The sequence below is a fragment of the Scyliorhinus torazame genome, chromosome 2 (genome assembly GCF_047496885.1).
Source record: "Scyliorhinus torazame isolate Kashiwa2021f chromosome 2, sScyTor2.1, whole genome shotgun sequence".
In the NCBI taxonomy this organism is placed as follows: Eukaryota; Metazoa; Chordata; class Chondrichthyes; order Carcharhiniformes; family Scyliorhinidae; genus Scyliorhinus; species Scyliorhinus torazame.
In genome coordinates, this window is record NC_092708.1 from 377,254,744 (window position 1) to 377,278,462 (window position 23,719).

General features: G+C 49.3%; 1 protein-coding gene across 1 annotated transcript in view; it reads left to right on the plus strand.

The window, feature by feature from the left end:
* Nucleotides 1-8,522, plus strand: part of LOC140404736 (synapse differentiation-inducing gene protein 1-like) — a 339,786-nt gene extending 331,264 nt beyond the window's left edge. The window contains 1 exon segment of the mRNA XM_072493435.1: nt 7,547-8,522. Within this exon segment, the coding sequence (XP_072349536.1) occupies nt 7,547-7,705 (159 nt within the window). The 3' untranslated portion in view covers nt 7,706-8,522.
* The last annotated feature ends 15,197 nt before the right edge of the window (nt 8,523-23,719 follow it).

Genomic DNA, 23,719 nt, shown 5'->3' on the forward strand with positions numbered 1-23,719 from the left:
GGGTTGTGGGGGGCGAAACCCACGCAAACACGGGGCGAATGTGCAAACTCCACACGGACAGTGACCCAGAGCCGGGACGAAATGTGAGACCTCGACGGCGTGAGGCTGCAGTGCTAACCCCTGCGCCGCCATGCTGCCCCCGTACTTGCTTTACGGATAGTGATGAATGCTTGGTGGAATTAATAAGCCAGCCAAAGCTCACTGACTTGGTCTCTTAATTTTCAACAAGTCCAGGACCAGCAAACCCACCGCCTGTACAAAGCAGATAAACACCCTCACGGCCCAATTATAACCTAAAATACAGCAGAATCTCTTTGTCCCAGCAGCTAACTGGCACGTTTAGACCCTAACACTAGTTCATTTCTTATAATGATGCCCCCGCCACAAAGTTGGCTCTCTTCCATCCATAGTTTCATTGATGGTAAGTTCCCGGTTCAAGATCACTAATGACTTCCCATTCCTGATTCCTTTTAGGGTTTTTCTGTATTCACCTTTGTCCATATAATTGCTCCAGGTTTCTCTTGATGTAGTTTTGCCATCGTTCCCCCCAAACTGATGCGCCAAGTGGACTGAGTAAAACTTGAAGGTTTTCAATATTCACACAGCACGGCAGGAGACCATTTGGCCCATCATGTCGGTGTGCTAGCTTTATGACAGAGCAGCCATGCCTAATTCCACAGCCAAGCTTTTGGTCCGAACATATGAGCATATGACATAGGAGCAGAAGCAGACCATTCGGCCATTCGAACCTGCTCTGCCATTCAATACGAACATTGCTGATCTGCTTGCATTCCCATCTAACCCTGATAACCTTTGATTCCCTTGCCCATCGAGAATCAAACCACATCTACCTTTGAAACATTTGATTTACCCCTCCTCCAGGGCCTTCTGAGGCAAAGAGTGGCACGGTCACACAATCCCTTGAGAGAAAAATCTTCTCCTCATCTGTGTTCTGTAAGGATGACCCCTAATTTTAAAACAGCGCCCCCCCCCTAGTTTCTGGGCTCACCCACAAGAGGAACAGCCTTTCCACATCTACCTTGTCAGGACCATTCAGGATCTTGCATACTTTAATCATCACCCCTCATTCTTCTAAAATCCATTGGAAACAAACCCAGTCTGTCCAACTTCCCTCATAAGACAACCCATTCATTCCAGGTATGCATTTATATCCATCCTTAATGAGACCAAAACTGCACACGATATTTGAGATGTGGTCCCACCAATGCTCTGTATAAATGAAGCACAACATCCTGATTTGTATTTCTCGTCTTCTTTTCCCTCTTATAATTATTTACGGTATGATTTCCCACCATTTTTTCAGGTCGTGATCCTGATAACTCATTGAGTATAAACATTTCACCCCTTCAACCTTCTCGATTTTTTGTCAATGATTTCAAAGCTAAGGCCTCGAATTATTGACACATTCACCAAAGGGAACTGTTTTTTCCGATTTACTCTATTAGAGCCTCTCATCATCTTGGAAACTTCTATTTATAACTTCCTGTTCTCCAAGGACAGCAATCCTAGCTTTTCCAACCTCTCATCATAACAGACTTCTATTTATAACTTCCTGTTCTCCAAGGGCAGCAATCCTAGCTTTTCCAACCTCTCATCATAACAGACTCATCCTGAGTGACATCCTAGTAAAGCTCCTCTGGACCTTTCCTTCTCTATCTTTCCCTCAGTGTGATGTCCCGTATTGCCCTCAATGCTCCAGCTGAATACCAATAGCTAAAGCCCAATGGGGGATTTCTAAAGTCCTGTCATGATTTCTTTGCTTTTATTTTATTTGCCTCTATTTATAAACCCAAGTAACCCATTTGAGTTTTTACCACCTTATTAACTTGTCTTCCCATCTTTAAGGATTTGTGCCTCTGTGAAATCCAAGGTTCACCTGGACTTTTCAGCATCAAATAACTCATGGTGCACTGTCTTTGCTTGATGGCTGGACAGAGATGGGACATCAGATTGATCCCTGGGATGAAAGGGTTGTCCTGCGATGATAGGCTGAGTAAATTGAGTTTAAATTCTCTGGAGTTTGGAAAATGAGAGGCGATCCCATTGAAACCCACGAGGGGCTTGAAAGGAGAGACAACAATGTGTTTCCAAGGCTGGGAAATCTAGGACAAACAGGAGCAATCTCAGGATAAGGGGCCGGTCATTCACGACTGAGATGAGCAGAGATTTCTTCATCCAATGGGTTGTGAATCTTTGAAATCCCCGCCCCCCCCCCCCCCCCCACCACCACCACCACCACCAGAGGGTTGTGGATGCTCCATCACCGAGTATTTTTAAGGCTCGGGTTCAGAGATTTTTCATTTCTCAGAATTCAGGGAGCCGGGGAGTGGGCAGGAAAGTGGAGTTGAAACCCAAGATTAGTCATGTTCTGATGGAGCGGGCTCAAGGGGCCTATCCTGTTCCTACCCCTCGTGCATTTGTATTCATGTCAATCCTCCCAAAGTTCAGCACTGCACACTTTACAATGGATGCTTCTGATCTGCCCATTTCAGACGATCGCGATTTTCCCAATCTACACTGTTGGACTCTCAGTTAAAACCCAGGGTGGAAATCTTGTGAGGTGCACATTGCTGAAAGGGAGCCTCCCATGCCTGCAGTGCACACTGGGTATTCAACCTGCCATTTTCCAATCGTTCACCAACATTATGGCCTCTTAACAATACCCCTCGCAGCTCATCTTTTCCTTCACAGAACTCCAAGACGTCCTAACTAATTCTGTGAGAAACCTATGGAATGGATATGTTAGGTCAGTCGGCTTCCAATATGGTTTTGTGAAGGGGAGGTCATGCCTCACTAACTTGATCGAGTTTTTTGAGGAGGTGATAAAGTTGGCTGATATGGGGAGGGCGGTGGATGTTGTTTACCTGGACTTCAGTAAAGCCTTTGACAAGGTGCCTCATGGCAGACTGGTACAAAAGTTGAAGTCACACGGGATCAGAGGTGAGGTGGTAAGATGGAACAGAACTGGCTCGGTCACAGAAGGCAAAGGGTAGTAGTAGAAGGGTGTTTTTCTGAATGGAAGGTTGTGACTAGTGGTGTTCCACAGGGATCGGTGCTGGGGCCTCTGTTGTTTGTAGGATACCTAAACGACTTGGAAGAAAATGTAGCTGGTCTGATTAGTAAGTTCACGGTTCAAGGTTGGTGGAGTGGTAGATAGTGTTGAGGATTGTCAGAAGATCCAACAGGACATAGATAGGTTGGAGACTTGGGCAGAGAAATGGCAAATGGAGTTTAATCCAGACAAATGTGAGGGAATGCATTTTGCTAGGTCTAACAGAGGGGAAATATACCATAAATGGTAAAACTCTTAGGATCTAGAAAGTCAGAGAGATTTAGGCGTGCAGATCTTTGAAGGTGGCAACACAAGTGGATAAGGTAGTCAAGGTAGTCAAGAAAGCATACGGAATGCTTGCCTTCATTGGACGGGGCATCGAGTATAAAAAGTGGCAAGTCATTCTACAGTTGTATAGAACCTTGGTAAGGCCGCACTTGGAATATTATGCACAATTCTGGTCGCCACACTACCAGAAGGATGTGGAGGCTTCAGAGAAGGTGCAGAGGAGGTTTACCAGGATGTTGCCTGGTCTGGAGGGTGTTAGCTATGTGGAGAGGCTGAATAGACTCGAACTGTTTTCATTAGCAAGACGGAGGTTGAGGGGTGACCTGATAGAGGTGTACAGGATTATGAGGGGCATGGATAGAGTGGATGGACAGGCACTCTTTCCCAGGGCGGAGGAGTAAGTCATCAGGGGGCATAGGTTTAAGGTCTGTGGGGCAAAGTTTAGAGATGATGTGCAAGGCAGGTTTTTTTTACCGAGAGGGTGGTGAGTGCCTGGAACATGCTGCCAGGAGAGGTTGTGGAAGCAGGTACATTAACGGCGTTCGAAAGGCATCTTGACAAACACATGGATAGGATGGGTACAGAGGGATACGGCACAAGGAAGTACTGAGGGTTTTGCCCAAGGTTGGTATCATGACTGCTACAGGCTTGGAGGGTCGAAGGGACTGTTCCTGTGCTGTATTGTCCTTTGTATTCCAGGTTTTCTGTGATGGGCCCTATTATAAGGACTTGACAGATTGTTGTGAAAGCACTGAGCTTCATAGTGCTTAAGTGGTATCTCTCACCATCACCGCAATATTCTCTAATCTACCCTCACTGGATGTATTGGTTATATGAAGAAAACTCATTCTCTCGTTTTGTTTTGGTCAATCATTTGTATTGGTGAGGAGAACATCTCTGAGCTTCGTTTAGAAGAGCCATGATTGAACAGACTCGATGTGCCGAATGGCCTCCTTCTGCGCTGTAGGGGTTCCATGATGGTCGTCTGACACCGAGTAGCCTCAGCTCTGCCATGTGGTGAGGTACTCGGCCAACATCAGAACGAATATCTAAATAACCATCAACCTCGGCTGTCACCTCAACGGCCATGGGCAGTGCCATTGGCAGACGGCTGAGAATAGGTTGTCCACCCTTTCCTGGGCGAAGAGAAGGAGAAATTACCTTTTAAAAATAGCCTTCCTAAATGAGTCACGTTGAGCTGATTGCTATCCTGTGCTAAGACTCCAGTCAACAGTGTTCAATCTGGCCAACTATGACTTTCTGCCTTTAGGTACGTGAGCTTATTGTGTGTGTTCCATAATAACTGTATCAAATCTCCATGTCAGTGTTGAGCAAGAGCATTGAATAGATCTCTCGGCGGTCAACTCACCAGTGCTTTTCCAGTAAGTACAGAAATGAATTCCATTTGCTCCAGTCCTTATTTCCATGAACTGGGTAATTGTCTATTTGGGCAAAGAATGGGTTGAGTCAACTTCAATATATTCTGAAATGTGAAGAGCTGATAGCTCTATTATAGACTTCATTGTTACACATTGTGACAGATGGTGAGAAAATCATTAACAATCTCATTCAATTATGCTGTAATGGTCCTAGTTGTTACTAAAACAGAGAAAACAAACCTGCTTAATGTTCACCCAGAAGATACTTCGTTTCTTCTGAAACTTCATCATTGCAATTTTATTTTGCTGCCATGCTCATATTGGCAGGAGGTGTCGAAGTGGCATTGCATGTAACCTGGCAATGGTTTATGTCAATGCTTTAGAAAGCAGGTTATTAGGTTAATCTCCAGGATGGTACTGGCATCTTGCCTTTGTGATTTGGTCATTAAATAAATGATAATTACGTGAAAGGTTTAAAAGGGACAATGTCTGACTGCTGTCGGTATGAGCAAGATAGATGGGGGAGAGAAAGCTGCAAATCGTGATACCACCATCCTGGCCAGAATTGAGATGATGGGATGGTTTACTGGACTCCTATTGAACACTGTGGAGGCCAAACCACTGAATATATTTAAGTAGGAAATGGATAGACTTCTAGGCTAGAAGGATGTCAAGGGGCATGGGGAGCGTGCAGGAGTATGGCATTGAGCTAGATCATGTTGAATGGCGGAGCAGGCTCGAAGGGCCGAATGGCCTACTCCTGCTCGCATTTTTTATGTTTCTATGTGCTCTTGTACCTGACTGGGATTTATTTGTGCACATAATTTGTATTATCTAACTATCCTCCACTCACTGCATTTTGCTGGAGTGATAATCTTACTTTTATTGGGAAACTTTGCTGCAGTTTCAACCATAGTTTATGTTTACAGTACTTCCTTTGTTGTAATGCACATCGGCTGTTTCCACAGACGGCTGTAAAATAAGCTCTGCTGTACGTCCTGTCATAAGTCCCACCCTTCCTGCACCCTCATTGGCTGTTACAGTGGAGTCAATACTCGAACAGCAACAATGAAAGGTGCTCAGTGCTGGAAACGTGTAGACACTCCAATATGTCTGCAGCCCAGGAGAAACTGCACCCCAGCTGGCAAAAGGGTTTTTCCTGAGTTGGGTGAGGAGTTACAACAGCAGAACGGGAGACGGCATTCCCACTGTGTCTTCACATTCCAATTCCCCGGAATTGTCTCAACACGTGTTGCCCCCCTCAAATGCCCCAACATTGCATGTTCCTGCAATGATGTTGCAGCATAGGGACTGTCAATGTGCAGTGACACGGGTGATTAACTGGGCCCAAAGGTGGCTTCTCCCTCTTGCAGGCAATGCAGCAATATTGAGACCAGCGAGGATTACGCCATGAAAACGCTTCCTTGAAAATATCTCATGGGGCATCACCACAACATTAACAGTTGTCAGAGTCTGGTGATGAGCTGCTTCATTCGCTACCTTTATTTTTTTCCTGGCACTAGTTAGTGCTCATTCAATTCAGCCTTCACAGTGACACCCTGCACATTCTCTCCATGTCTGCGTGGGGTTTCACCCCCACAACCCAAAGATGTGCAGGTTGGGTGGATTGGCCACGCTAAATTGCCCCTTAATTGGAAAACAAAAGAAGTTGGGTACTCTAAATGTTAAAAAAAAATCACAGTGACACCCTGAAGGAGAGCTCACCCACACCTGCCCAAGACTGCACCTGGGGATGCACAAACTACTGGGTCATTGGGTGCTGGGGTGATTTGCAATTGCCCATCCCCCATACCTTATTGGAAAAATGAAACACTGGCGTTGAATCTGCGGAGACCAGGCTAAAGCCCTCCCCGCCCCGAATGCTTAATGGTCAAAGCCTGCCTGACACCAATTTCATTAAATCAGCAAGCGACACGTCCACGTCTTTGAGGCCTAGAGGCTGACCCACTGTGGAAATGGGGGTCCAACGCTGTTTCATAGAATTTGCAGAAGGAGGCCATTCGGCCCATCGTGTCTGCACCGGCTCTTGGAAAGAGCACCCTACCCAAGCCCACACCTCCACCCTATCCCCATAACCGAGTAACCCCATCCAACACTAAGGGCAATTTTGGACACTAAGGGGCAATTTATCATGGCCAATCCACCTAACCTGCACATCTTTGGACTGTGGGAGGAAACCGGAGCACCCGGAGGAAACCCACGCACACACGGGGAGAACGTGCAGACTCCGCACGGACAGTGACCCAAACCGGGGGAATCAAACCTGGGACCCTGGAGCTGTGAAGCAATTGTGCTATCCACAATGCTACCGTGCTGCCCACTGTTGTGGCTGCAGTTTCTGCAAAAAGGGGTAACTATTTATCCAATGTTGGGAGGGAACCATTAAGTGCACACAAAAATGGTGAACAAAAATGTGTTCTTCTCCCTATCCATTGACACCATATGGGGTGGGGGGGGGGGGCAGGGGGCAGGGGGTAGCTGTCTGAACTGGACCAACTCCAAGTCCTTTAAAGGGATGTCAGTTAAGAGTAAGTGGAATTGGCAGTGAGAGGTTGCAATAACAGTGTTAATGGCAAAATGTGCACTTGGAATGATTGCATGAATGGCAACGTGATGGAATGTTTGTGCCAAGGGTAGTGTGAGATGCCATTAGCCATGTTTGGCTGCTGTTCAATCCTTCAAATGTCTATTTTTGTTTCCCTGGCTGGCTAACCCTCAGTCAGGGTGGGCGAGGGTGAATGGTATGATTAATTTTGGTGGTAACAAATGACTTCTTAATTTACAGACGAGCAAAGCTATTGCAAAAGGAGACTATCAGCGTGCGACCTCGGCTTCACGAAGAGCCCTATTCCTCGCAGCTCTCTCCATCACCATCGGAACAGGAGTTTACGTTGGGGTCATTGTAGCTCTCATCGCTTACCTGTCGAAACCAGGACATGTATAGTGTTGGAACTCCAGACTGCTGAACGTGAAGATCTTGGAATCACGGTCCTTCAGCTGTTTGATTATCCAATTTTATCGCCCTGTTAATTGAGTGAATTGTGTGTATTATTCATTGTATGGCCATTTTGGATGTGGGGAATGTGTGCTGCCTGGTCATGAGGAGGTTTAAGAATGCTTGCTTCACACCTCAACACTGCGGGCTTTGAGTGGTAACAGTAGCCAAATCCTAAGTCTGTCTCACCTCCTCGGTTCTAGACTGAGCAAGCCGTGTGAGATGCCTCGGCAGACGCAGACCACCTTCCTGTCGGAGGGAGGTGGGATTGAGGAAAACGATGAAGTTGCCAACTCACTCTGCTGAGCTGGCCCCCCCCGGGGATGGTGGTGTGGGAAAAATCACTGTGGCCTCCTCGTCTCCTCTATTCGGATGGCTGAACAAAAGCAGGGAGAGCAGAACATGCCAAAGTGGAACGAAAAGAAGGCAGGGGGTGGGGAGGTTGGGAAACAACTTTGTACAAATGTAAATAACTGGTCTAGGGCAAGAGTGGATAAGCCAATGATATGAAAATAGGCCATTTGCTGTTGCTAAGCAAACTGTGCCCTGGGTCATTCTCTCTCAGTATCCAATTATGCCGTAATTAGCTGTTCGATGTTAATGTAGCTGTGTCATAAAGGCTACCTCTTGGATTATACTCGGTCCATTATAACTGCTTTGTGAAATAAAAAGGCCTGGGTCCCGTTATAAATCTACAATTACACTGTTTTATTTTGTGAAAGTCAAAAATCTTCTGAAAATTAAATGTGACTTTTGAAAACAGAAATCTGATTTCATCTAAATCTAATATCGCACCCTGACTCTTATCAGCCCACATGTCTGACAGTCAGACATGGCAAACACAAGTACAGAGCCATTGTGACCGTCTGGGTCCAACTCATAACGAATATCTGTTTCACCATTCATCACTCCCTCCCAATCAGGAACAACAGTTGGGGTTATCCTGGTTGATATCTGTGGAGTTCTTTCAGCTCGAAATCGCACACTGACGCATCAGCAGAGTCAATGGACTCCCTTCAATCCAAGGCTGAGTTCGCTTTTGGAATGTGTGAATTAGTGAACGAGGCGCACTGTTTCACTGGGCTCCATTGATCTGCTCCTGACATTTTCCACACCTCGACATCAGATTCATCAAGACAACCTGATATTTGGCGAAATGTCAACAGAAACAAGACTGCACCCTGCTTAGAGAGGTATCAAGGATTTCGCCAACCGAAGGATTGAATTGGGTTTGTAGGTCACAAATATATTCCCTTCTTCCGATCAGCAATCGTGAGGCATTCTACGCAACGGGAGTACCGGGGAATGGTTCATTTAATTGCTTGGAAGGTATATAAATAGTGCATTTAGTATTGAATGAAGAAATTATGTAATGGAAATGATAATTTCGATGAGAAATTTTGTGCGAAGCTAATAGTACACGTCATTAAATGAAAAACTCAATATTACACTTTCCCAATCCCAAGCACAGAGCCTCACTGACGTCAGGAATTCACACCCACTCAACCTTGTACTCTCAGTGCTTTGTCACCAGTATTTTGATTTTAGATGTGGGAGAGTGTAGGAGATTGGTCCAAAACACAATAAGGTACACAAGAGCCTGGGTGGAGGTGGAATGCATTGACCCAACCCAGAGAATGGCTCTGTGGGACTGCATGATGATGGAAGAAAGGTGGCTCCTCAGGCAGCACCATGACTGTTCATATTATACATGATAGATTCAGAAGTGGGAACAGAAACAAATCAGCTGCCCAGGGAGGCTACAAATAACGGAACACGTGGGTGACAGAGGAATCTCGATGTATCGGGAACTAAGCTGAGAAATGGCAGAATTATTTTAATGTAGACAAACGCAAGACTGAAGATTAGGAATAAGGAGCCATAAAAACGGTGAGAGCTGATGAGAATGGAATGGAGGAGTACTGAGGCTGATATAGGAAGAGGTGATTAAACTGGGAGGGGGCCGAAGTGAAGTGTAAACACCGGCTCAGCCAGATGGGCTGAACAATAATATTGTTATGTCATAGATTCTGTGGGATCGGAGGTCCATAGCTCAATAAAGATATGAGTGCAGCGTACAGCAAACAATAGGTTGGGATGTACAGCTAAGGAGTTATGACAAAGAGAGTAAGGGTGAGTTTTATTGAGCACTAGTCCAGTGCATTGGGAATAACACATACATATTTGGTCATTGGTAGTGGGGCCATCCTGGCTTTGAAGAGGGTAATGGAGGTAATTAACAGGTAATTGAAGAAAATGGATATCTGAAGATGCGTTAAATAAACTGGAGGGTTGGTCTTTCTGGTATCTATGTTGCTGGCTGTGGTTAGGGTTGGAATTGTTGGAGATTGCCAGGCCAAGGGGTGTTCTCTGGAAGAGGGTCGGTACATCATGTAATAAGTATGTGGCCTCCCTCTGAAATGAATGAAATGAAATGAAAATCGCTTATTGTCACACGTAGGCTTCAAATGAAGTTACTGTGAAAAGCCCCTAGTCGCCACATTCCGGCGCCTGTTTGGGAAGGCTGGTACGGGAATTGAACCATGCGGTATTGGCCTGCCTTGGTCTGACTTTCAAAGCCAGCTCTTTAGCCCAGTGCTAAACCAGCCTCCTCCCGGGGGATACTTGGAATTACGTAAATAGGGTGATAGCCTCCGGCCCGGATACCTTGGCGATGTCAATAATGGCAGTCTCTGCTATGTCCAACCAGAATCGGCAGCATGCGGGTACCATTTGATTGCACAATGAGTAGTGAAGATACCAGATGCACCGGCCGCACAGACGTAATGAATGAAATATAGTGTCAGCAGATTCGAACGTGGGCATGGATTGGTGTTTTTATAAGTAATTCTGCATTTGGGGAGGGAGGGGGAAGAGATGTTGTGCAGTTCTTTTTAAACTTTGGGACAGTGAAGTGGAGACAGTGCCTGGTGCTTCAACCAGAGAAATAATAAACTTATTATTATCGAAAGAAGAATTCCAATGCTTGCATTTACGGAGCACCTCTGATGCGAACATTCCCTGAAAGACTTGAAAGTAATTCCCAAAGTTTAGCCATTAGTGGTCTGTCGGTAAACACTGCAGCCATTCAGCAACAGCTATTTCCAACAATCCCCATAACCCCTGATCCCCTTATTAATCAAGAACCTATCTATCTCTGTCTTAAAGACACTCAGCGATTTGGCCTCCACGGCCTTCTGCGGCTCAGAGTTCCACAGATTCACCACTCTCTGGCTGAAGAAATTCCTCCTCACCTCTGTTTTAAAGGATCGTCCCTTTAGTCTGAGATTGTATCCTCTGCTGCTAGCTTTTCCTACAAGTGAAACATCCTCTCCATGTCACTCTATCCAGGCCTCCCAGTATCCTTTAAGTTTAAATCAATGAGACCGAAAGATACAGCCGGCATGAACAGCCGGGAGATCTCGTCCGTTACAACATTGAGATAGGCCATTCCGCAGAACTAATCCACATCACACGTGACACACAGACTAATCCTCTTCCTTTCACCTCACTTCCCTTCAAGCTCCTACCTAACCTATTCTTAAATGGTCCCTTCAATCATTAACTTCATTGGACAATGATGCTGGTTCGGAGATTATTGCTGCCCGGGTCACGAGGAGAAGTCCTTTATTTTTGGGAGTATCATGTGGGAAAATGAGAACTTGAGCACTTTGGCAAGAAGAATAAAAAAGCACTATTTGAATGAGAGAGATTGCAGGACTTGGTGTACAGAGGGATTTGGGTGCCCTGGTACATGAATCACAAAAAGTTCAATTACAGGTCCAGCAAGCGGTTAGGAAAGCAAATGGAATGTTGCCGTTCATTGCAAGGGAAATGGAATTTGAAAATAGGGAAGTTTTACTGCAGCTGTGAGGGCGTTGGAGAATGGGGCGAGATTCTCCGACCCCCCCTGCCGGGTCGGAGAATCGCCGGGGGCTGGCGTGAATCCCGCCCCCACCGGTTGCCGAATTCTCCGGCACCGGATATTCGGCAGGGGCGGGAATCGCGCCGCGCCGGTTGGCGCCCCCCCCCCGGCGATTCTCCGGCCCCGATTGGCCCGAAGCCCCGCTGCTGGAATGCCTGACCAGCTGGTGTGGATTAAACCACCTCTCTTACCGGCGGGACAAGGCGCGCAGGTGGGCTCCGGGGTCCTGGGGGGGGGGGGGGCAATCTGGCCCCGGGGGGTGCCCCCACGGTGGCCTGGCCCGCGATCGGGGCCCATCGGTCCGCGGGCGGGCCTGTGCCGTGGGGGCACTCTTTTCCTTCCGCCTTTGCCACGGTCTCCACCATGGCGGAGGCGGAAGAGACTCCCTCCACTGCGCATGCGCGGGGATGCCGTGAGCGGCCGCTGACGCTCCCGCGCATGAGCCGCCCGGAAATGTCATTTCCGCGACAGCTGGCGGGGCACCAAAGGCCTTTCCCGCCAGCTGTCGGGGCGGAAATCAGTCCGGCGCGAGCCTAGCCCCTCAAGGTTAGGGCTCGGCCGCTCAAGGGGCGGAGGATTCCGCACCTTTGGGGCGGCGCGATGCCGGTCTGATTTGCGGTGTTTTTGGCGCCGGTCGGCGGACATCGCGCCGATTACGGAGAATTTCGCCCCAGATCTGGAGAACTGTGTACAGTTTTGCTCATGTTATTTGAAAAAAATATCTTCCTGCATTCGAAGCAGTTCAGCAAAGGCTCATTTGCCTCATTCCTGCAATGAAGAGCTTATGAAGTAAGGTTGAACAGGTTGGGGCCTAAACCCAGTGGAGTTTAGAGTCGAGTTTGAATGGTATCCTCTGTCTGCTAATACGATGGCTCGTATCCACTTCTCACTGGTGGTATGTTCCTTGTCAATACTTCTTGACCTTTCTGAACAATACCACACTTAGCCCTGTTCTCGCGTTGCGAAACCTGACTCGACTGCTTTATCAGAGTTTTCATTTCAGGTGCTAATTCTTCAGTTCTTTCCCCAGGTTGTCAATCTTTTTGTTTTTGTTGCCAACCGCTGTTTCTCCAGGCTGGATAGCAGGGCTCCCTTTACCTGGATCTCGTGGCAGCCTCAAAGGTGCCTTTCCCAGATTGTGGTATGCCTCCGTCAGACCCTGCAAATTTCATTCTCGCTGCATTAACCCTTGCGTTTTAGGTACTGTTTCTTGAATGCAGCTTCTAAATTATCTAGTTGAAGTTGTTACTCCTGAGGATTCCCAAAAGGGTTCTTGCCCTTTAAGAACATACAAATTTAGCCTTTAGCGTTGGGTTGTTAAGCAAAGTCAGGTTATGGTAATTCTTCTTGCTGTTGGTATACTCATTGGAGTTCAGATGCTGCTCGACAGAATGAAATAGTAAAGGAACATTGGTGTTGCAGACTGCCCTCTGAGCAGCTCCAACTCTTTTCATTTGAATACTGTGAGCAATTTTGGGCCCCACACCTCAGGAAGGACATGCTGGCACTGGAGCGGGTCCAGCGGAGATTCACACGGATGATCCCAGGAATGGTAGGCCTAACATACGATGAACGTCTGAGGATCCTGGGATTATATTCATTGGAGTTTAGGAGGTTGAGGGGAGATCTAATAGAAACTTACAAGATAATGAATGGCTTAGATAGGGTGGATGTAGGGAAGTTGTTTCCATTAGCAGGGGAGACTAGGACCCGGGGGCACAGCCTTAGAATAAAAGGGAGTCACTTTAGAACAGAGATGAGGAGAAATTTCTTCAGCCAGAGTGGTGGGTCTGTGGAATTCATTGCCACAGAGGGCGGTGGAGGCCGGGACGTTGAGTGTCTTTAAGACAGAAGTTGATAAATTCTTGATTTCTCGAGGAATTAAGGGCTATGGAGAGCGAGCGGGTAAATGGAGTTGAAATCAGCCATGATTGAATGGTGGAGTGGACTCGATGGGCCGAATGGCCTTACTGCCGCTCCTATGTCTTATGGTCTTATCGGGCACGACCCCCATCCAAATGTTCTTCATTAATTTCTGTGCTGGTCTTTTTGCTTCTGTTGTTGCTGTTGTTTACGATCAGCAATCTTTTTATTCTTGTTGATGCATGAAGAGAGTCAGTAGCTTTTTCCCAAACTGAATGTTCTTTGCAATCAACTCAAGAGTTTCCTTATGGTAAGGGAATTTTGAGACGCGGCTCAATTTCTTGGTCCTCTGGTTCGGAATTTACGAAGGGAGCATGAAAATTCCGGCCATCCTCGCCGAATTTCCCAGGATACTTTTGACCTTCATTTTTGTCCAAGCGTTCATCTGCATCTTCCGTAAGCATTTCACCCTTTGTTTCTCGATCATGAACCGCATCTGGTTAGTGTGTTGAGTTTTGTCATCTTGGTCCCAGCCCTACTCGCCTGAACCTTGGCCCCAGCTTTTTTCAGTGCTTTTTCAGCTGCTACTTGCTGTTCCTTTAGGCTATTGGTTGGACCTGCTTCGGATTCGGACATGAGATTCACCTTAACCCATTTTAACTTGGTTCTCTCCAGCCAGGTTCTCACCATTGAGTCTGGATAGTTATCTTTCACGAGACAAGACTGCGATCTGTCCATTTAGCTGCACGTTTACATCGATGTGACCCCTCAACAGCACTACATCTCTGATATATGTTTCACGTTTTACCTTTGAGGATTTTAACGTGATATGTCATATGTTCTCTTAGTAAACAGTTTCTGGTACCAGTGAAACTGCTGCTCCAGTGCCTACCTCCATTTTCACTGATTATGCATGCAGCAGAGTAGCGGTTTTGTTGTGCCCGCAATGGCCAGTACAGTACGTTCAATGACAGGTCATCACCTGACTGTGATTCTGGTCCCTTTTTGTGCCCTTTCCAGATCACACAGATACCTTTCCCCTCTGTTTGATTTTTTGTTTGGTGTATTTGGTTCTTGCTTTTTATATACAGAGGGTAGTGGATGCCTGGAACTTGCTGCCGGAGGAGGTGGTGGAAACAGGGACGATAGTGACATTTAATGGGCATCTTGACAAATACATGAATAGGATGGGAATAGAGGGATACGGACCCAGGAAGTGTAGAAGATTGTAGTTTAGATGGGCAGCATGGTCAGCGCAGGCTTGGAGGTTCCTGTGCTGTACTTTTCTTTGCCTGCGCCTGTTCCTGTGCTGTACTTTTATTTGTTCTTTTGGTTGAAAATTGTTTCTTTCTCTAACATGCACAAGCAATGTGCCTCTTTTCACCACAATTTTTGCATTTTGCAAGTTTACTCCAGAAATCAGTTGCTGTTTTTCCCGTTTTTGCACATTGATGGCAATTTCAAACCTGTGTCTGTGTTTGGGTCTCAGCTGACATTTTATGGATTTTGATGCTTGAGTTTAGTTGTTTCTGCTAATTCCATTAAGCCCTCTAGAGGTTTAGGTTTCTTTCGGTTAACAGCCATTTTTGGAAAGCTTCACATTTTAACCCACACACTAGTCTGTCTCTAAAGGTGTCGTTTAAGACACCTCCAAATTCACAGTATTCAGCTAATTCCTTCAAAGTAGCTACAAATTGGGTGATTGATTCATCATCTTGTTGGTCACGTTTGTGGAACGATAAAAGACCCCCCCCCCCACCCCCCCACCCCCACCCCCACCCCCACAATCATGCTCAGGAAAGTTGGGACTACTATGTCTGCTGAAATTTCATTCACCGTATTCGTATCTTTCAGTGTATGAGCTCTAGAGCTCGGAGTTCTCCCCAGTTCTTGGCCAATATTTATCCCTTAACCAACAACACAATAAAAGCTGATTATTTTGTCATTGTCGCATTGCTGTTTGTGGGAGCTTGCTGTGCGCCAAAAAGGCTGTTGCCTTTCCTACATTGCAACAGTGACTTACACTTTAAAGTTCTTCATTGGCTGCAAAGCACTTTGGGATGTTTGTCTCCATATAAATGCAAGTTTTTCTTTTTTTAAGTTTGAATGGTCTAATCAGTTTTAGATTGATGTGGAGATGCCGGCTTTGGACTGGGGTGAGCACAGTAAGAAGCCTTACAACACCAGGTTAATGTCCAACAGGTTTGTTTCGATGTCACTAGCTTTTGGAGCACTGCTCCTTCCTCAGGTGAATGAAGAGGTATGTTCCAGAAACATATATATAGACAGATTCAAAGATGCCAGACAATGCTTGGAATGCGAGCATTAGCAGGTGATTAAATCTTTACAGATCCAGAGATGGGGTAACCCCAGGTTAAAGAGGTGTGAATTGTGTCAAGCCAGGACAGTTGGTAGGATTTCGCAGGCCAGATGGTGGGGGATGAATGTAATGCGACATGAATCCCAGGTCCCGGTTGAGGCCGCACTCATGTGTGCGGAACTTGGCTATAAGCTTGTGCTCGGCGATTCTGCGTTGTTGCGCGTCCTGAAGGCCGCCTTGGAGAACGTTTACCCGGAGATCAGAGGCTGAATGCCCTTGACTGCTGAAGTGTTCCCCGACTGGAAGGGAACATTCCTGCCTGGTGATTGTCGCGCGATGTCCGTCCATTCGTTGTCGCAGCGTCTGCATGGTCTCGCCAATGTACCACGCTTCGGGACCAAAATGTAGCCTTCCCCAACCCACATCTCTGGCCTGTACTGGCGCAAAATTACTTTGCTTGAATATTATCAAGGGTGGTACCATGTCAGGTACAGGCTTGGAGGGCCGAAGGGTGTGTTCCCGTGCTGTATTATTCTTTGTTCGTTAAAACCATGTAAATCCCTAATGGAAAGGAATGATAGTATGATTGCATTTATACTTGGCACAGCAGCAGTTGGCTCTGGACTGATGAACGACACATCTCTCCCAGTCTGCCCTACCCTCCTGGATCAACTTTCCTCAAACCCACCTCTTCGTTTCATCGTCAGTTGTGTATAATATCTATAAACATTGTAATTTGTATAATTATTAAAACATTGTCATGTAAATTATAAAATCAACAGTTGTGTAATGTGGAGTATTTTGTACATTTTGGGTTCGGAATGGTTATATTTGTAATTTCCAACAACGTCTTGTTTCTCGCCATGAGGCATTGCCGGTGGCAGCTTTGCAGGTTTTCTGAAGTAAAGTCCAATAATGCCATGAGATTATGGGGAGTGGATTCCGATTGATTGAGAAGCAATGTTACAATCCATAATAAACACTCCGTCTGCTTCAGGTCTGCAAATTATTTTCCTTCTTGTTTTCAAACATCCGAAAGGGCGATCAGAATAATAATAATCTTTATTCGTGTCACAAGTAGACTTACATTAACACTGCAATGAAGTGACTGTGACAATCCCCTAGTAGCCACACTCCGGTCCCTGTTCGGGTATACGGAGGGAGAATTCAGAATGTCCAATTCACCCAACAAGCACGTCTTTCAGGACTTGTGGGAGGAAACCGGAGCACCCGGAGGAAACCCACGCAGACACGGGGAGAACGTGCAGGCTGCACACAGACAGTGACCCAAGCTGGGAATCGAACCTGGGACCCTGACGCTGTGAAACAACAGTGCTAACCACCGTGCTACCGTGCTGAGGTTGGGAGTGATAAATTTATAACTCGGTCATTCTTTAGAGAACCAATGAGCTGAAGGATCTCAACAAAGAGTATAGTGTGCTCACAGAAAATGTGCTGAAAGAGTCTTCACCCCTGGGACCATGTAGACGACGTTCCTTCCACCCCGTAACATGAGTGAAATTCTCCGGTATCGGCGCGATGTCCGCCGACCGTCGCCAAAAACGGCGCAAATCAGTCGGGCATCGTGCCGCCCCAAAGGTGCGGAATCCTCCGCATCTTGGGGGGCCGAGCCCCAACCTTGAGGGGCTAGGCCCGCACCAGACTGATTTCCGCCCGCCAGCTGGTGGAAAAGGCCTTTGGTGCCCCGCCAGCTGGCACGGAAATGACATCTCCGGGCGGCGCATGTACGGGAGCGTTAGCGGCCGCTGACGGCATTCCCGTGCATGCGCAGTTGAGGGAGTCTCTTCCGCCTCCGCCATGGTGGAGACCGTGGCGAAGGCGGAAGGAAAAGAGTGCCCCCACAGCACAGGCCCGCCCGCGGATCGTTGGGCCCCGATCGCGGGCCAGGCCACCGTGGGGGCACCCCCCCGGGGCCAGATCGCCACGCGACCCCGCCCAGGACCCCGGAGCCCGCCCGCGCCGCCTTGTCCCACCGGTAAGGTAGGTGGTTTAATCCACGCCGGCGGGACAGGCATTTTAGCGGCGGGACTTTGGCCCATCCGGGCCGGAGAATCGTGTGGGGGGCCCGCCAACCGGAACGGCGCGATTCCCGCCCCCGCCGAATCTCCGGTGCCGGAGAATTCGGGAACCGGCGGTGGCGGGATTCACGCCAGCCCCGGCGATTCTCCGACCCGGCGGGGGGTCGGAGAATCTCGCCCCATGTCTTAAAATCTACCTCTTTGATCAAGTTTTTGGCCATCGGTCTTAACATCACTGTATGTGGGTCTCTGTCATTCTTCGTTATATAATGCTTCTGGAAAGCGCCTTAGCTGTTTCATTTCACTAAAGTTGCTATCTGAAGAAACATTGTTGTTTTGTGTTATGCTGCGGTATTGCTTGTCTGCCAAGGAATGAATGAGGTGGGGCAGATGGAATAAAAGGCCTAAGTGTGGAAGAAAGCTCCCCACTCTCACTCCGTCTCTCCCGTCCTCACTCTCACTCCGTCTCTCCCGTCCACTCCCCACTCTCACTCCGTCTCTCCCGTCCACTCCCCACTCTCACTCCGTCTCTCCCGTCCACTCCCCACTCTCACTCCGTCTCTCCCGCCCACTCCCCACTCTCACTCCGTCTCTCCCGTCCTCACTCTCACTCCGTCTCTCCCGTCCACTCCCCACTCTCACTCCGTCTCTCCCGTCCTCACTCTCACTCCGTCTCTCCCGTCCTCACTCTCACTCCGTCTCAGCCGTCCACTCCCCACTATCACTCCGTCTCTCCCGTCCACTCCCCACTCTCACTCCGTCTCTCCCGTCCTCACTCTCACTCCGTCTGGGTGATGAACCAGGCCAGGTGTTGGATTTGGAGGTAGGAGAGCACTTTGGGGACAGTGACCACAATTCGGTGACGTTTACGTTAATGATGGAAAGGGATAAGTATACACCGCAGGGCAAGAGTTATAGCTGGGGGAAGGGCAATTATGATGCCATTAGACGTGACTTGGGGGGGATAAGGTGGAGAAGTAGGCTGCAAGTGTTGGGCACACTGGATAAGTGGGGCTTGTTCAAGGATCAGCTACTGCGTGTTCTTGATAAGTATGTACCGGTCAGACAGGGAGGAAGGCGTCGAGCGAGGGAACCGTGGTTTACCAAGGAAGTGGAATCTCTTGTTAAGAGGAAGAAGGAGGCCTATGTGAAGATGAAGTGTGAAGTTTCGGTTGGGGCGATGGATAGTTACAAGGTAGCGAGGAAGGATCTAAAGAGAGAGCTAAGACGAGCAAGGAGGGGACATGAGAAGTATTTGGCAGGAAGGATCAAGGAAAACCCAAAAGCTTTCTATAGGTATGTCAGGAATAAGCGAATGACTAGGGAAAGAGTAGGACCAGTCAAGGACAGGGATGGGAAATTGTGTGTGGAGTCTGAAGAGATAGGCGAGATACTAAATGAATATTTTTCGTCAGTATTCACTCAGGAAAAAGATAATGTTGTGGAGGAGAATGCTGAGCCCCAGGCTAATAGAATAGATGGCATTGAGGTACGTAGGGAAGAGGTGTTGGCAATTCTGGACAGGCTGAAAATAGATAAGTCCCCGGGACCTGATGGGATTTATCCTAGGATTCTCTGGGAGGCCAGGGAAGAGATTGCTGGACCTTTGGCTTTGATTTTTATGTCATCATTGGCTACAGGAATAGTGCCAGAGGACTGGAGGACAGCAAATGTCGTCCCTTTGTTCAAAAAGGGGAGCAGAGACAATCCCGGCAACTATGAGCCTCACGTCTGTAGTGGGTAAAGTCTTGGAGGGGATTATAAGAGACAAGATTTATAATCATCTAGATAGGAATAATATGATCAGGGATAGCATGGCTTTGTGAAGGGGTGGTCATGCCTCACGAACCTTATTGAGCTCTTTGAGAAGGTGACTGAACAGGTAGACGAGGGTAGAGCAGTTGATGTGGTGTATATGGATTTCAGCAAAGCGTTTGATAAGGTTCCCCACGGTAGGCTATTGCAAAAAATACGGGGATTGAGGGTGATTTAGAGATGTGGATCAGAAATTGGCTAGCTGAAAGAAGACAGAGGGTGGTGGTTGATGGGAAATGTTCAGAATGGAGTACAGTCACAAGTCGAGTACCACAAGGATCTGTTCTGGGGCCGTTGCTGTTTGTCATTTTTATCAATGACCTAGAGGAAGGCGCAGAAGGGTGGGTGAGTTAATTTGCAGACGATACTAAAGTCGGTGGTGTTGTCGATAGTGTGGAAGGATGTAGCAGGTTACAGAGGGATATAGATAAGCTGCAGAGCTGGGCTGAGAGGTGGCAAATGGAGTTTAATGTAGAGAAGTGTGAGGTGATTCACTTTGGAAGGAATAACAGGAATGTGGAATATTTGACTAATGGTAAAGTTCTTGAAAGTGTGGATGAGCAGAGGGATCTAGGTGTCCATGTACATAGATCCCTGAAAGTTGCCACCCAGGTTGATAGGGTTGTGAAGAAGGCCTATGGAGTGTTGGCCTTTATTGGTAGAGGGATTGAGTTCCGGAGTCGGGAGGTCATGTTGCAGCTGTACAGAACTCTGGTACGGCCGCATTTGGAGTATTGCGTACAGTTCTGGTCACCGCATTATAGGAAGGACGTGGAGGCTTTGGAGCGGGTGCAGAGGAGATTTACCAGGATGTTGCCTGGTATGGAGGGAAAATCTTATGAGGAAAGGCTGATGGACTTGAGGTTGTTTTCGTTGGAGAGAAGAAGGTTAAGTGGAGACTTAATAGAGGCATACAAAATGATCAGGGGGTTGGATAGGGTGGACAGTGAGAGCCTTCTCCCGCGAATGGATATGGCTGGCACGAGGGGACATAACTTTAAACTGAGGGGTAATAGATATAGGACAGAGGTCAGAGGTAGGTTCTTTACGCAAAGAGTAGTGAGGCCGTGGAATGCCCTACCTGCTACAGTAGTGAACTCGCCAACATTGAGGGCATTTAAAAGTTTATTGGATAAACATATGGATGATAATGGCATTGTGTAGGTTAGATGGCTTTTGTTTCGGTGCAACATGGTGGGCCGAAGGGCCTATACTGCGCTGTATTCTATGTTCTATGTTCTATGTCTCTCCCGTCCACTCCCCACTCTCACTCCGTCTCTCCCGTCCACTCCCCACTCTCACTCCGTCTCTCCCGTCTACTCCCTACTCTCACTCCGTCTCAGCCGTCCACTCCCCACTCTCACTCCGTCTCTCCCGTACACTCCCCACTCTCACTCCGTCTCTCCCGTCCTCACTCTCACTCCGTCTCTCCCGTCCACTCCCCACTCTCACTCCATCTCTCCCGTCCACTCCCCACTCTCACTCCGTCTCTCCCATCCCCACTCTCACTCTGTCTCTCCCGTCCACTCCCCACTCTCACTCCGTCTCTCCCGTCCACTCCCCACTCACACTCCGTCTCTCCCGTCCCCACTCTCACTCCGTCTCTCCCGTCCGCTCCTCACTCTCACTCCGTCTCTCCCGTCCACTCCCCACTCTCACTCTGTCTCTCCCGTCCGCTCCTCACTCTCACTCCGTCTCTCCCGTCCACTCCCCACTCCCACTCCGTCTCTCCCGTCCCCACTCTCACTCCGTCTCTCCCGTCCCCACTCTCACTCCGTCTCTCCCGTCCCCACTCTCACTCCGTCTCTCCCGTCCACTCCCCACTCTCACTCCGTCTCTCCCGTCCACTCCCCACTCTCACTCCGTCTCTCCCGTACTCACTCTCACTCCGTCTCTCCCGTCCACTCCCCAGTCTCACTCCATCTCTCCCGTCCACACCCCACTCTCACTCCGTCTCTCCCATCCCCACTCTCACTCCGTCTCTCCCGTCCACTCCGCACTCTCACTCCGTCTCTCCCGTCCGCTCCCCACTCTCACTCCGTCTCTCCCGTCCAATCCCCACTCTCACTCCGTCTCTCCCGTCCTCACTCTCACTCCGTCTCTCCCGTCCACTCCCCACTTGCACTCCGTCTCTCCGGTCCACTCCGTCTCTCCCGCCCACTCCCCACTCTCATTCCGTCTCTCCCGTCCGCTCCTCACTTTCACTCCATCTCTCCCGTCCCCACTCTCACTCCGTCTCTCGCGTCCCCACTCTCACACCGTCTCTCCCGTCCGCTCCTCACTTTCACTCCATCTCTCCCGTCCCCACTCTCACTCCGTCTCTCGCGTCCCCACTCTCACTCCGTCTCTCCCGTCCAATCCCCACTCTCACTCCATCTCTCCCGTCCCCACTCTCACTCCGTCCCTCCCGTCCACTTCCTACTTTCACTCCGTCTCTCCCGTCCGCTCCCCACTCTCACTCCGTCTCTCGCGTTCGCTCCCCACTCTCACTCCGTCTCTCCCGTCCCCACTCTCACTCCGTCTCTCCCGTCCGCTCCCCGCTCTCACTCCGTCCCTCCCGTCCACTCCCCACTCTCACTCCATCTCTCCCGTCCCCACTCTCACTCCGTCTCTCCCGTCCACTCCCCACTCTCACTCCGTCTCTCCCGTCCGCTCCTCACTCTCAATCCGTCTCTCCTGTCCACTCCCCACTCTCACTCCGTCTCTCCCGTCTGCTCCCAACTCTCACTCCGTCTCTCCCGTCCGCTCCCCACTCTCACTCCGTCTATCCCGTCCACTCCCCACTCTCACTCCATCTCTCCCGTCCTCACTCTCACTCCGTCTCTCCCATCCACTCCTCACTCTCACTCCGTCTCTCCCGTCCACTCCTCACTCTCACTCCGTCTCTCCCGTCCACTCCTCACTCTCACTCCGTCTCTCCCGTCCACTCCTCACTCTCACTGCGTCTCTACCGTCCCCACTCTCACTCCGTCCCTCCCGTCCACTCCCCACTCTCACTCCGTCTCTCCCGTCCACTCCCCACTCTCACTCGGTCTCTCCCGTCCCCACTCTCACTCCGTCTCTCACGTTCACTCCCCACTCTCACTCCGTCTCTCCCGTCCACTCCCCACTCTCACTCCGTCTCTCCCGTCCCCACTCTCACTCCGTCTCTCCTGTCCACTCCCCACTCTCACTCCGTCTCTCCCGTCCCCACTCTCACTCCGTCTCTCCTGTCCACTCCGCACTCTCACTCCGTCTCTCCCGTCCGCTCCCCACTCTCACTCCGTCTCTCCCGTCCAATCCCCACTCTCACTCCGTCTCTCCCGTCCTCACTCTCACTCCGTCTCTCCCGTCCACTCCCCACTTGCACTCCGTCTCTCCGGTCCACTCCGTCTCTCCCGCCCACTCCCCACTCTCATTCCGTCTCTCCCGTCCGCTCCTCACTTTCACTCCATCTCTCCCGTCCCCACTCTCACTCCGTCTCTCGCGTCCCCACTCTCACACCGTCTCTCCCGTCCGCTCCTCACTTTCACTCCATCTCTCCCGTCCCCACTCTCACTCCGTCTCTCGCGTCCCCACTCTCACTCCGTCTCTCCCGTCCAATCCCCACTCTCACTCCATCTCTCCCGTCCCCACTCTCACTCCGTCCCTCCCGTCCACTTCCTACTTTCACTCCGTCTCTCCCGTCCAATCCCCACTCTCACTCCGTCTCTCCCGTCCCCACTCTCACTCCGTCTCTCCCGTCCGCTCCTCACTCTCACTCCGTCTCTCCTGTCCACTCCCCACTCTCACTCCGTCTCTCCCGTCTGCTCCCAACCCTCACTCCGTCTCTCCCGTCCACACTCTCATTCCGTCTCTCCCGTCCGCTCCCCACTCTCACTCCGTCTCTCCCGTCCCCACTCTCACTCCGTATCTCCCGTCCACTCCCCACTCTCACTCCGTCTCTCCCGTCCGCTCCCCGCTCTCACTCCGTCCCTCCCGTCCACTCCCCACTCTCACTCCGTCTCTCCCGTCCCCACTCT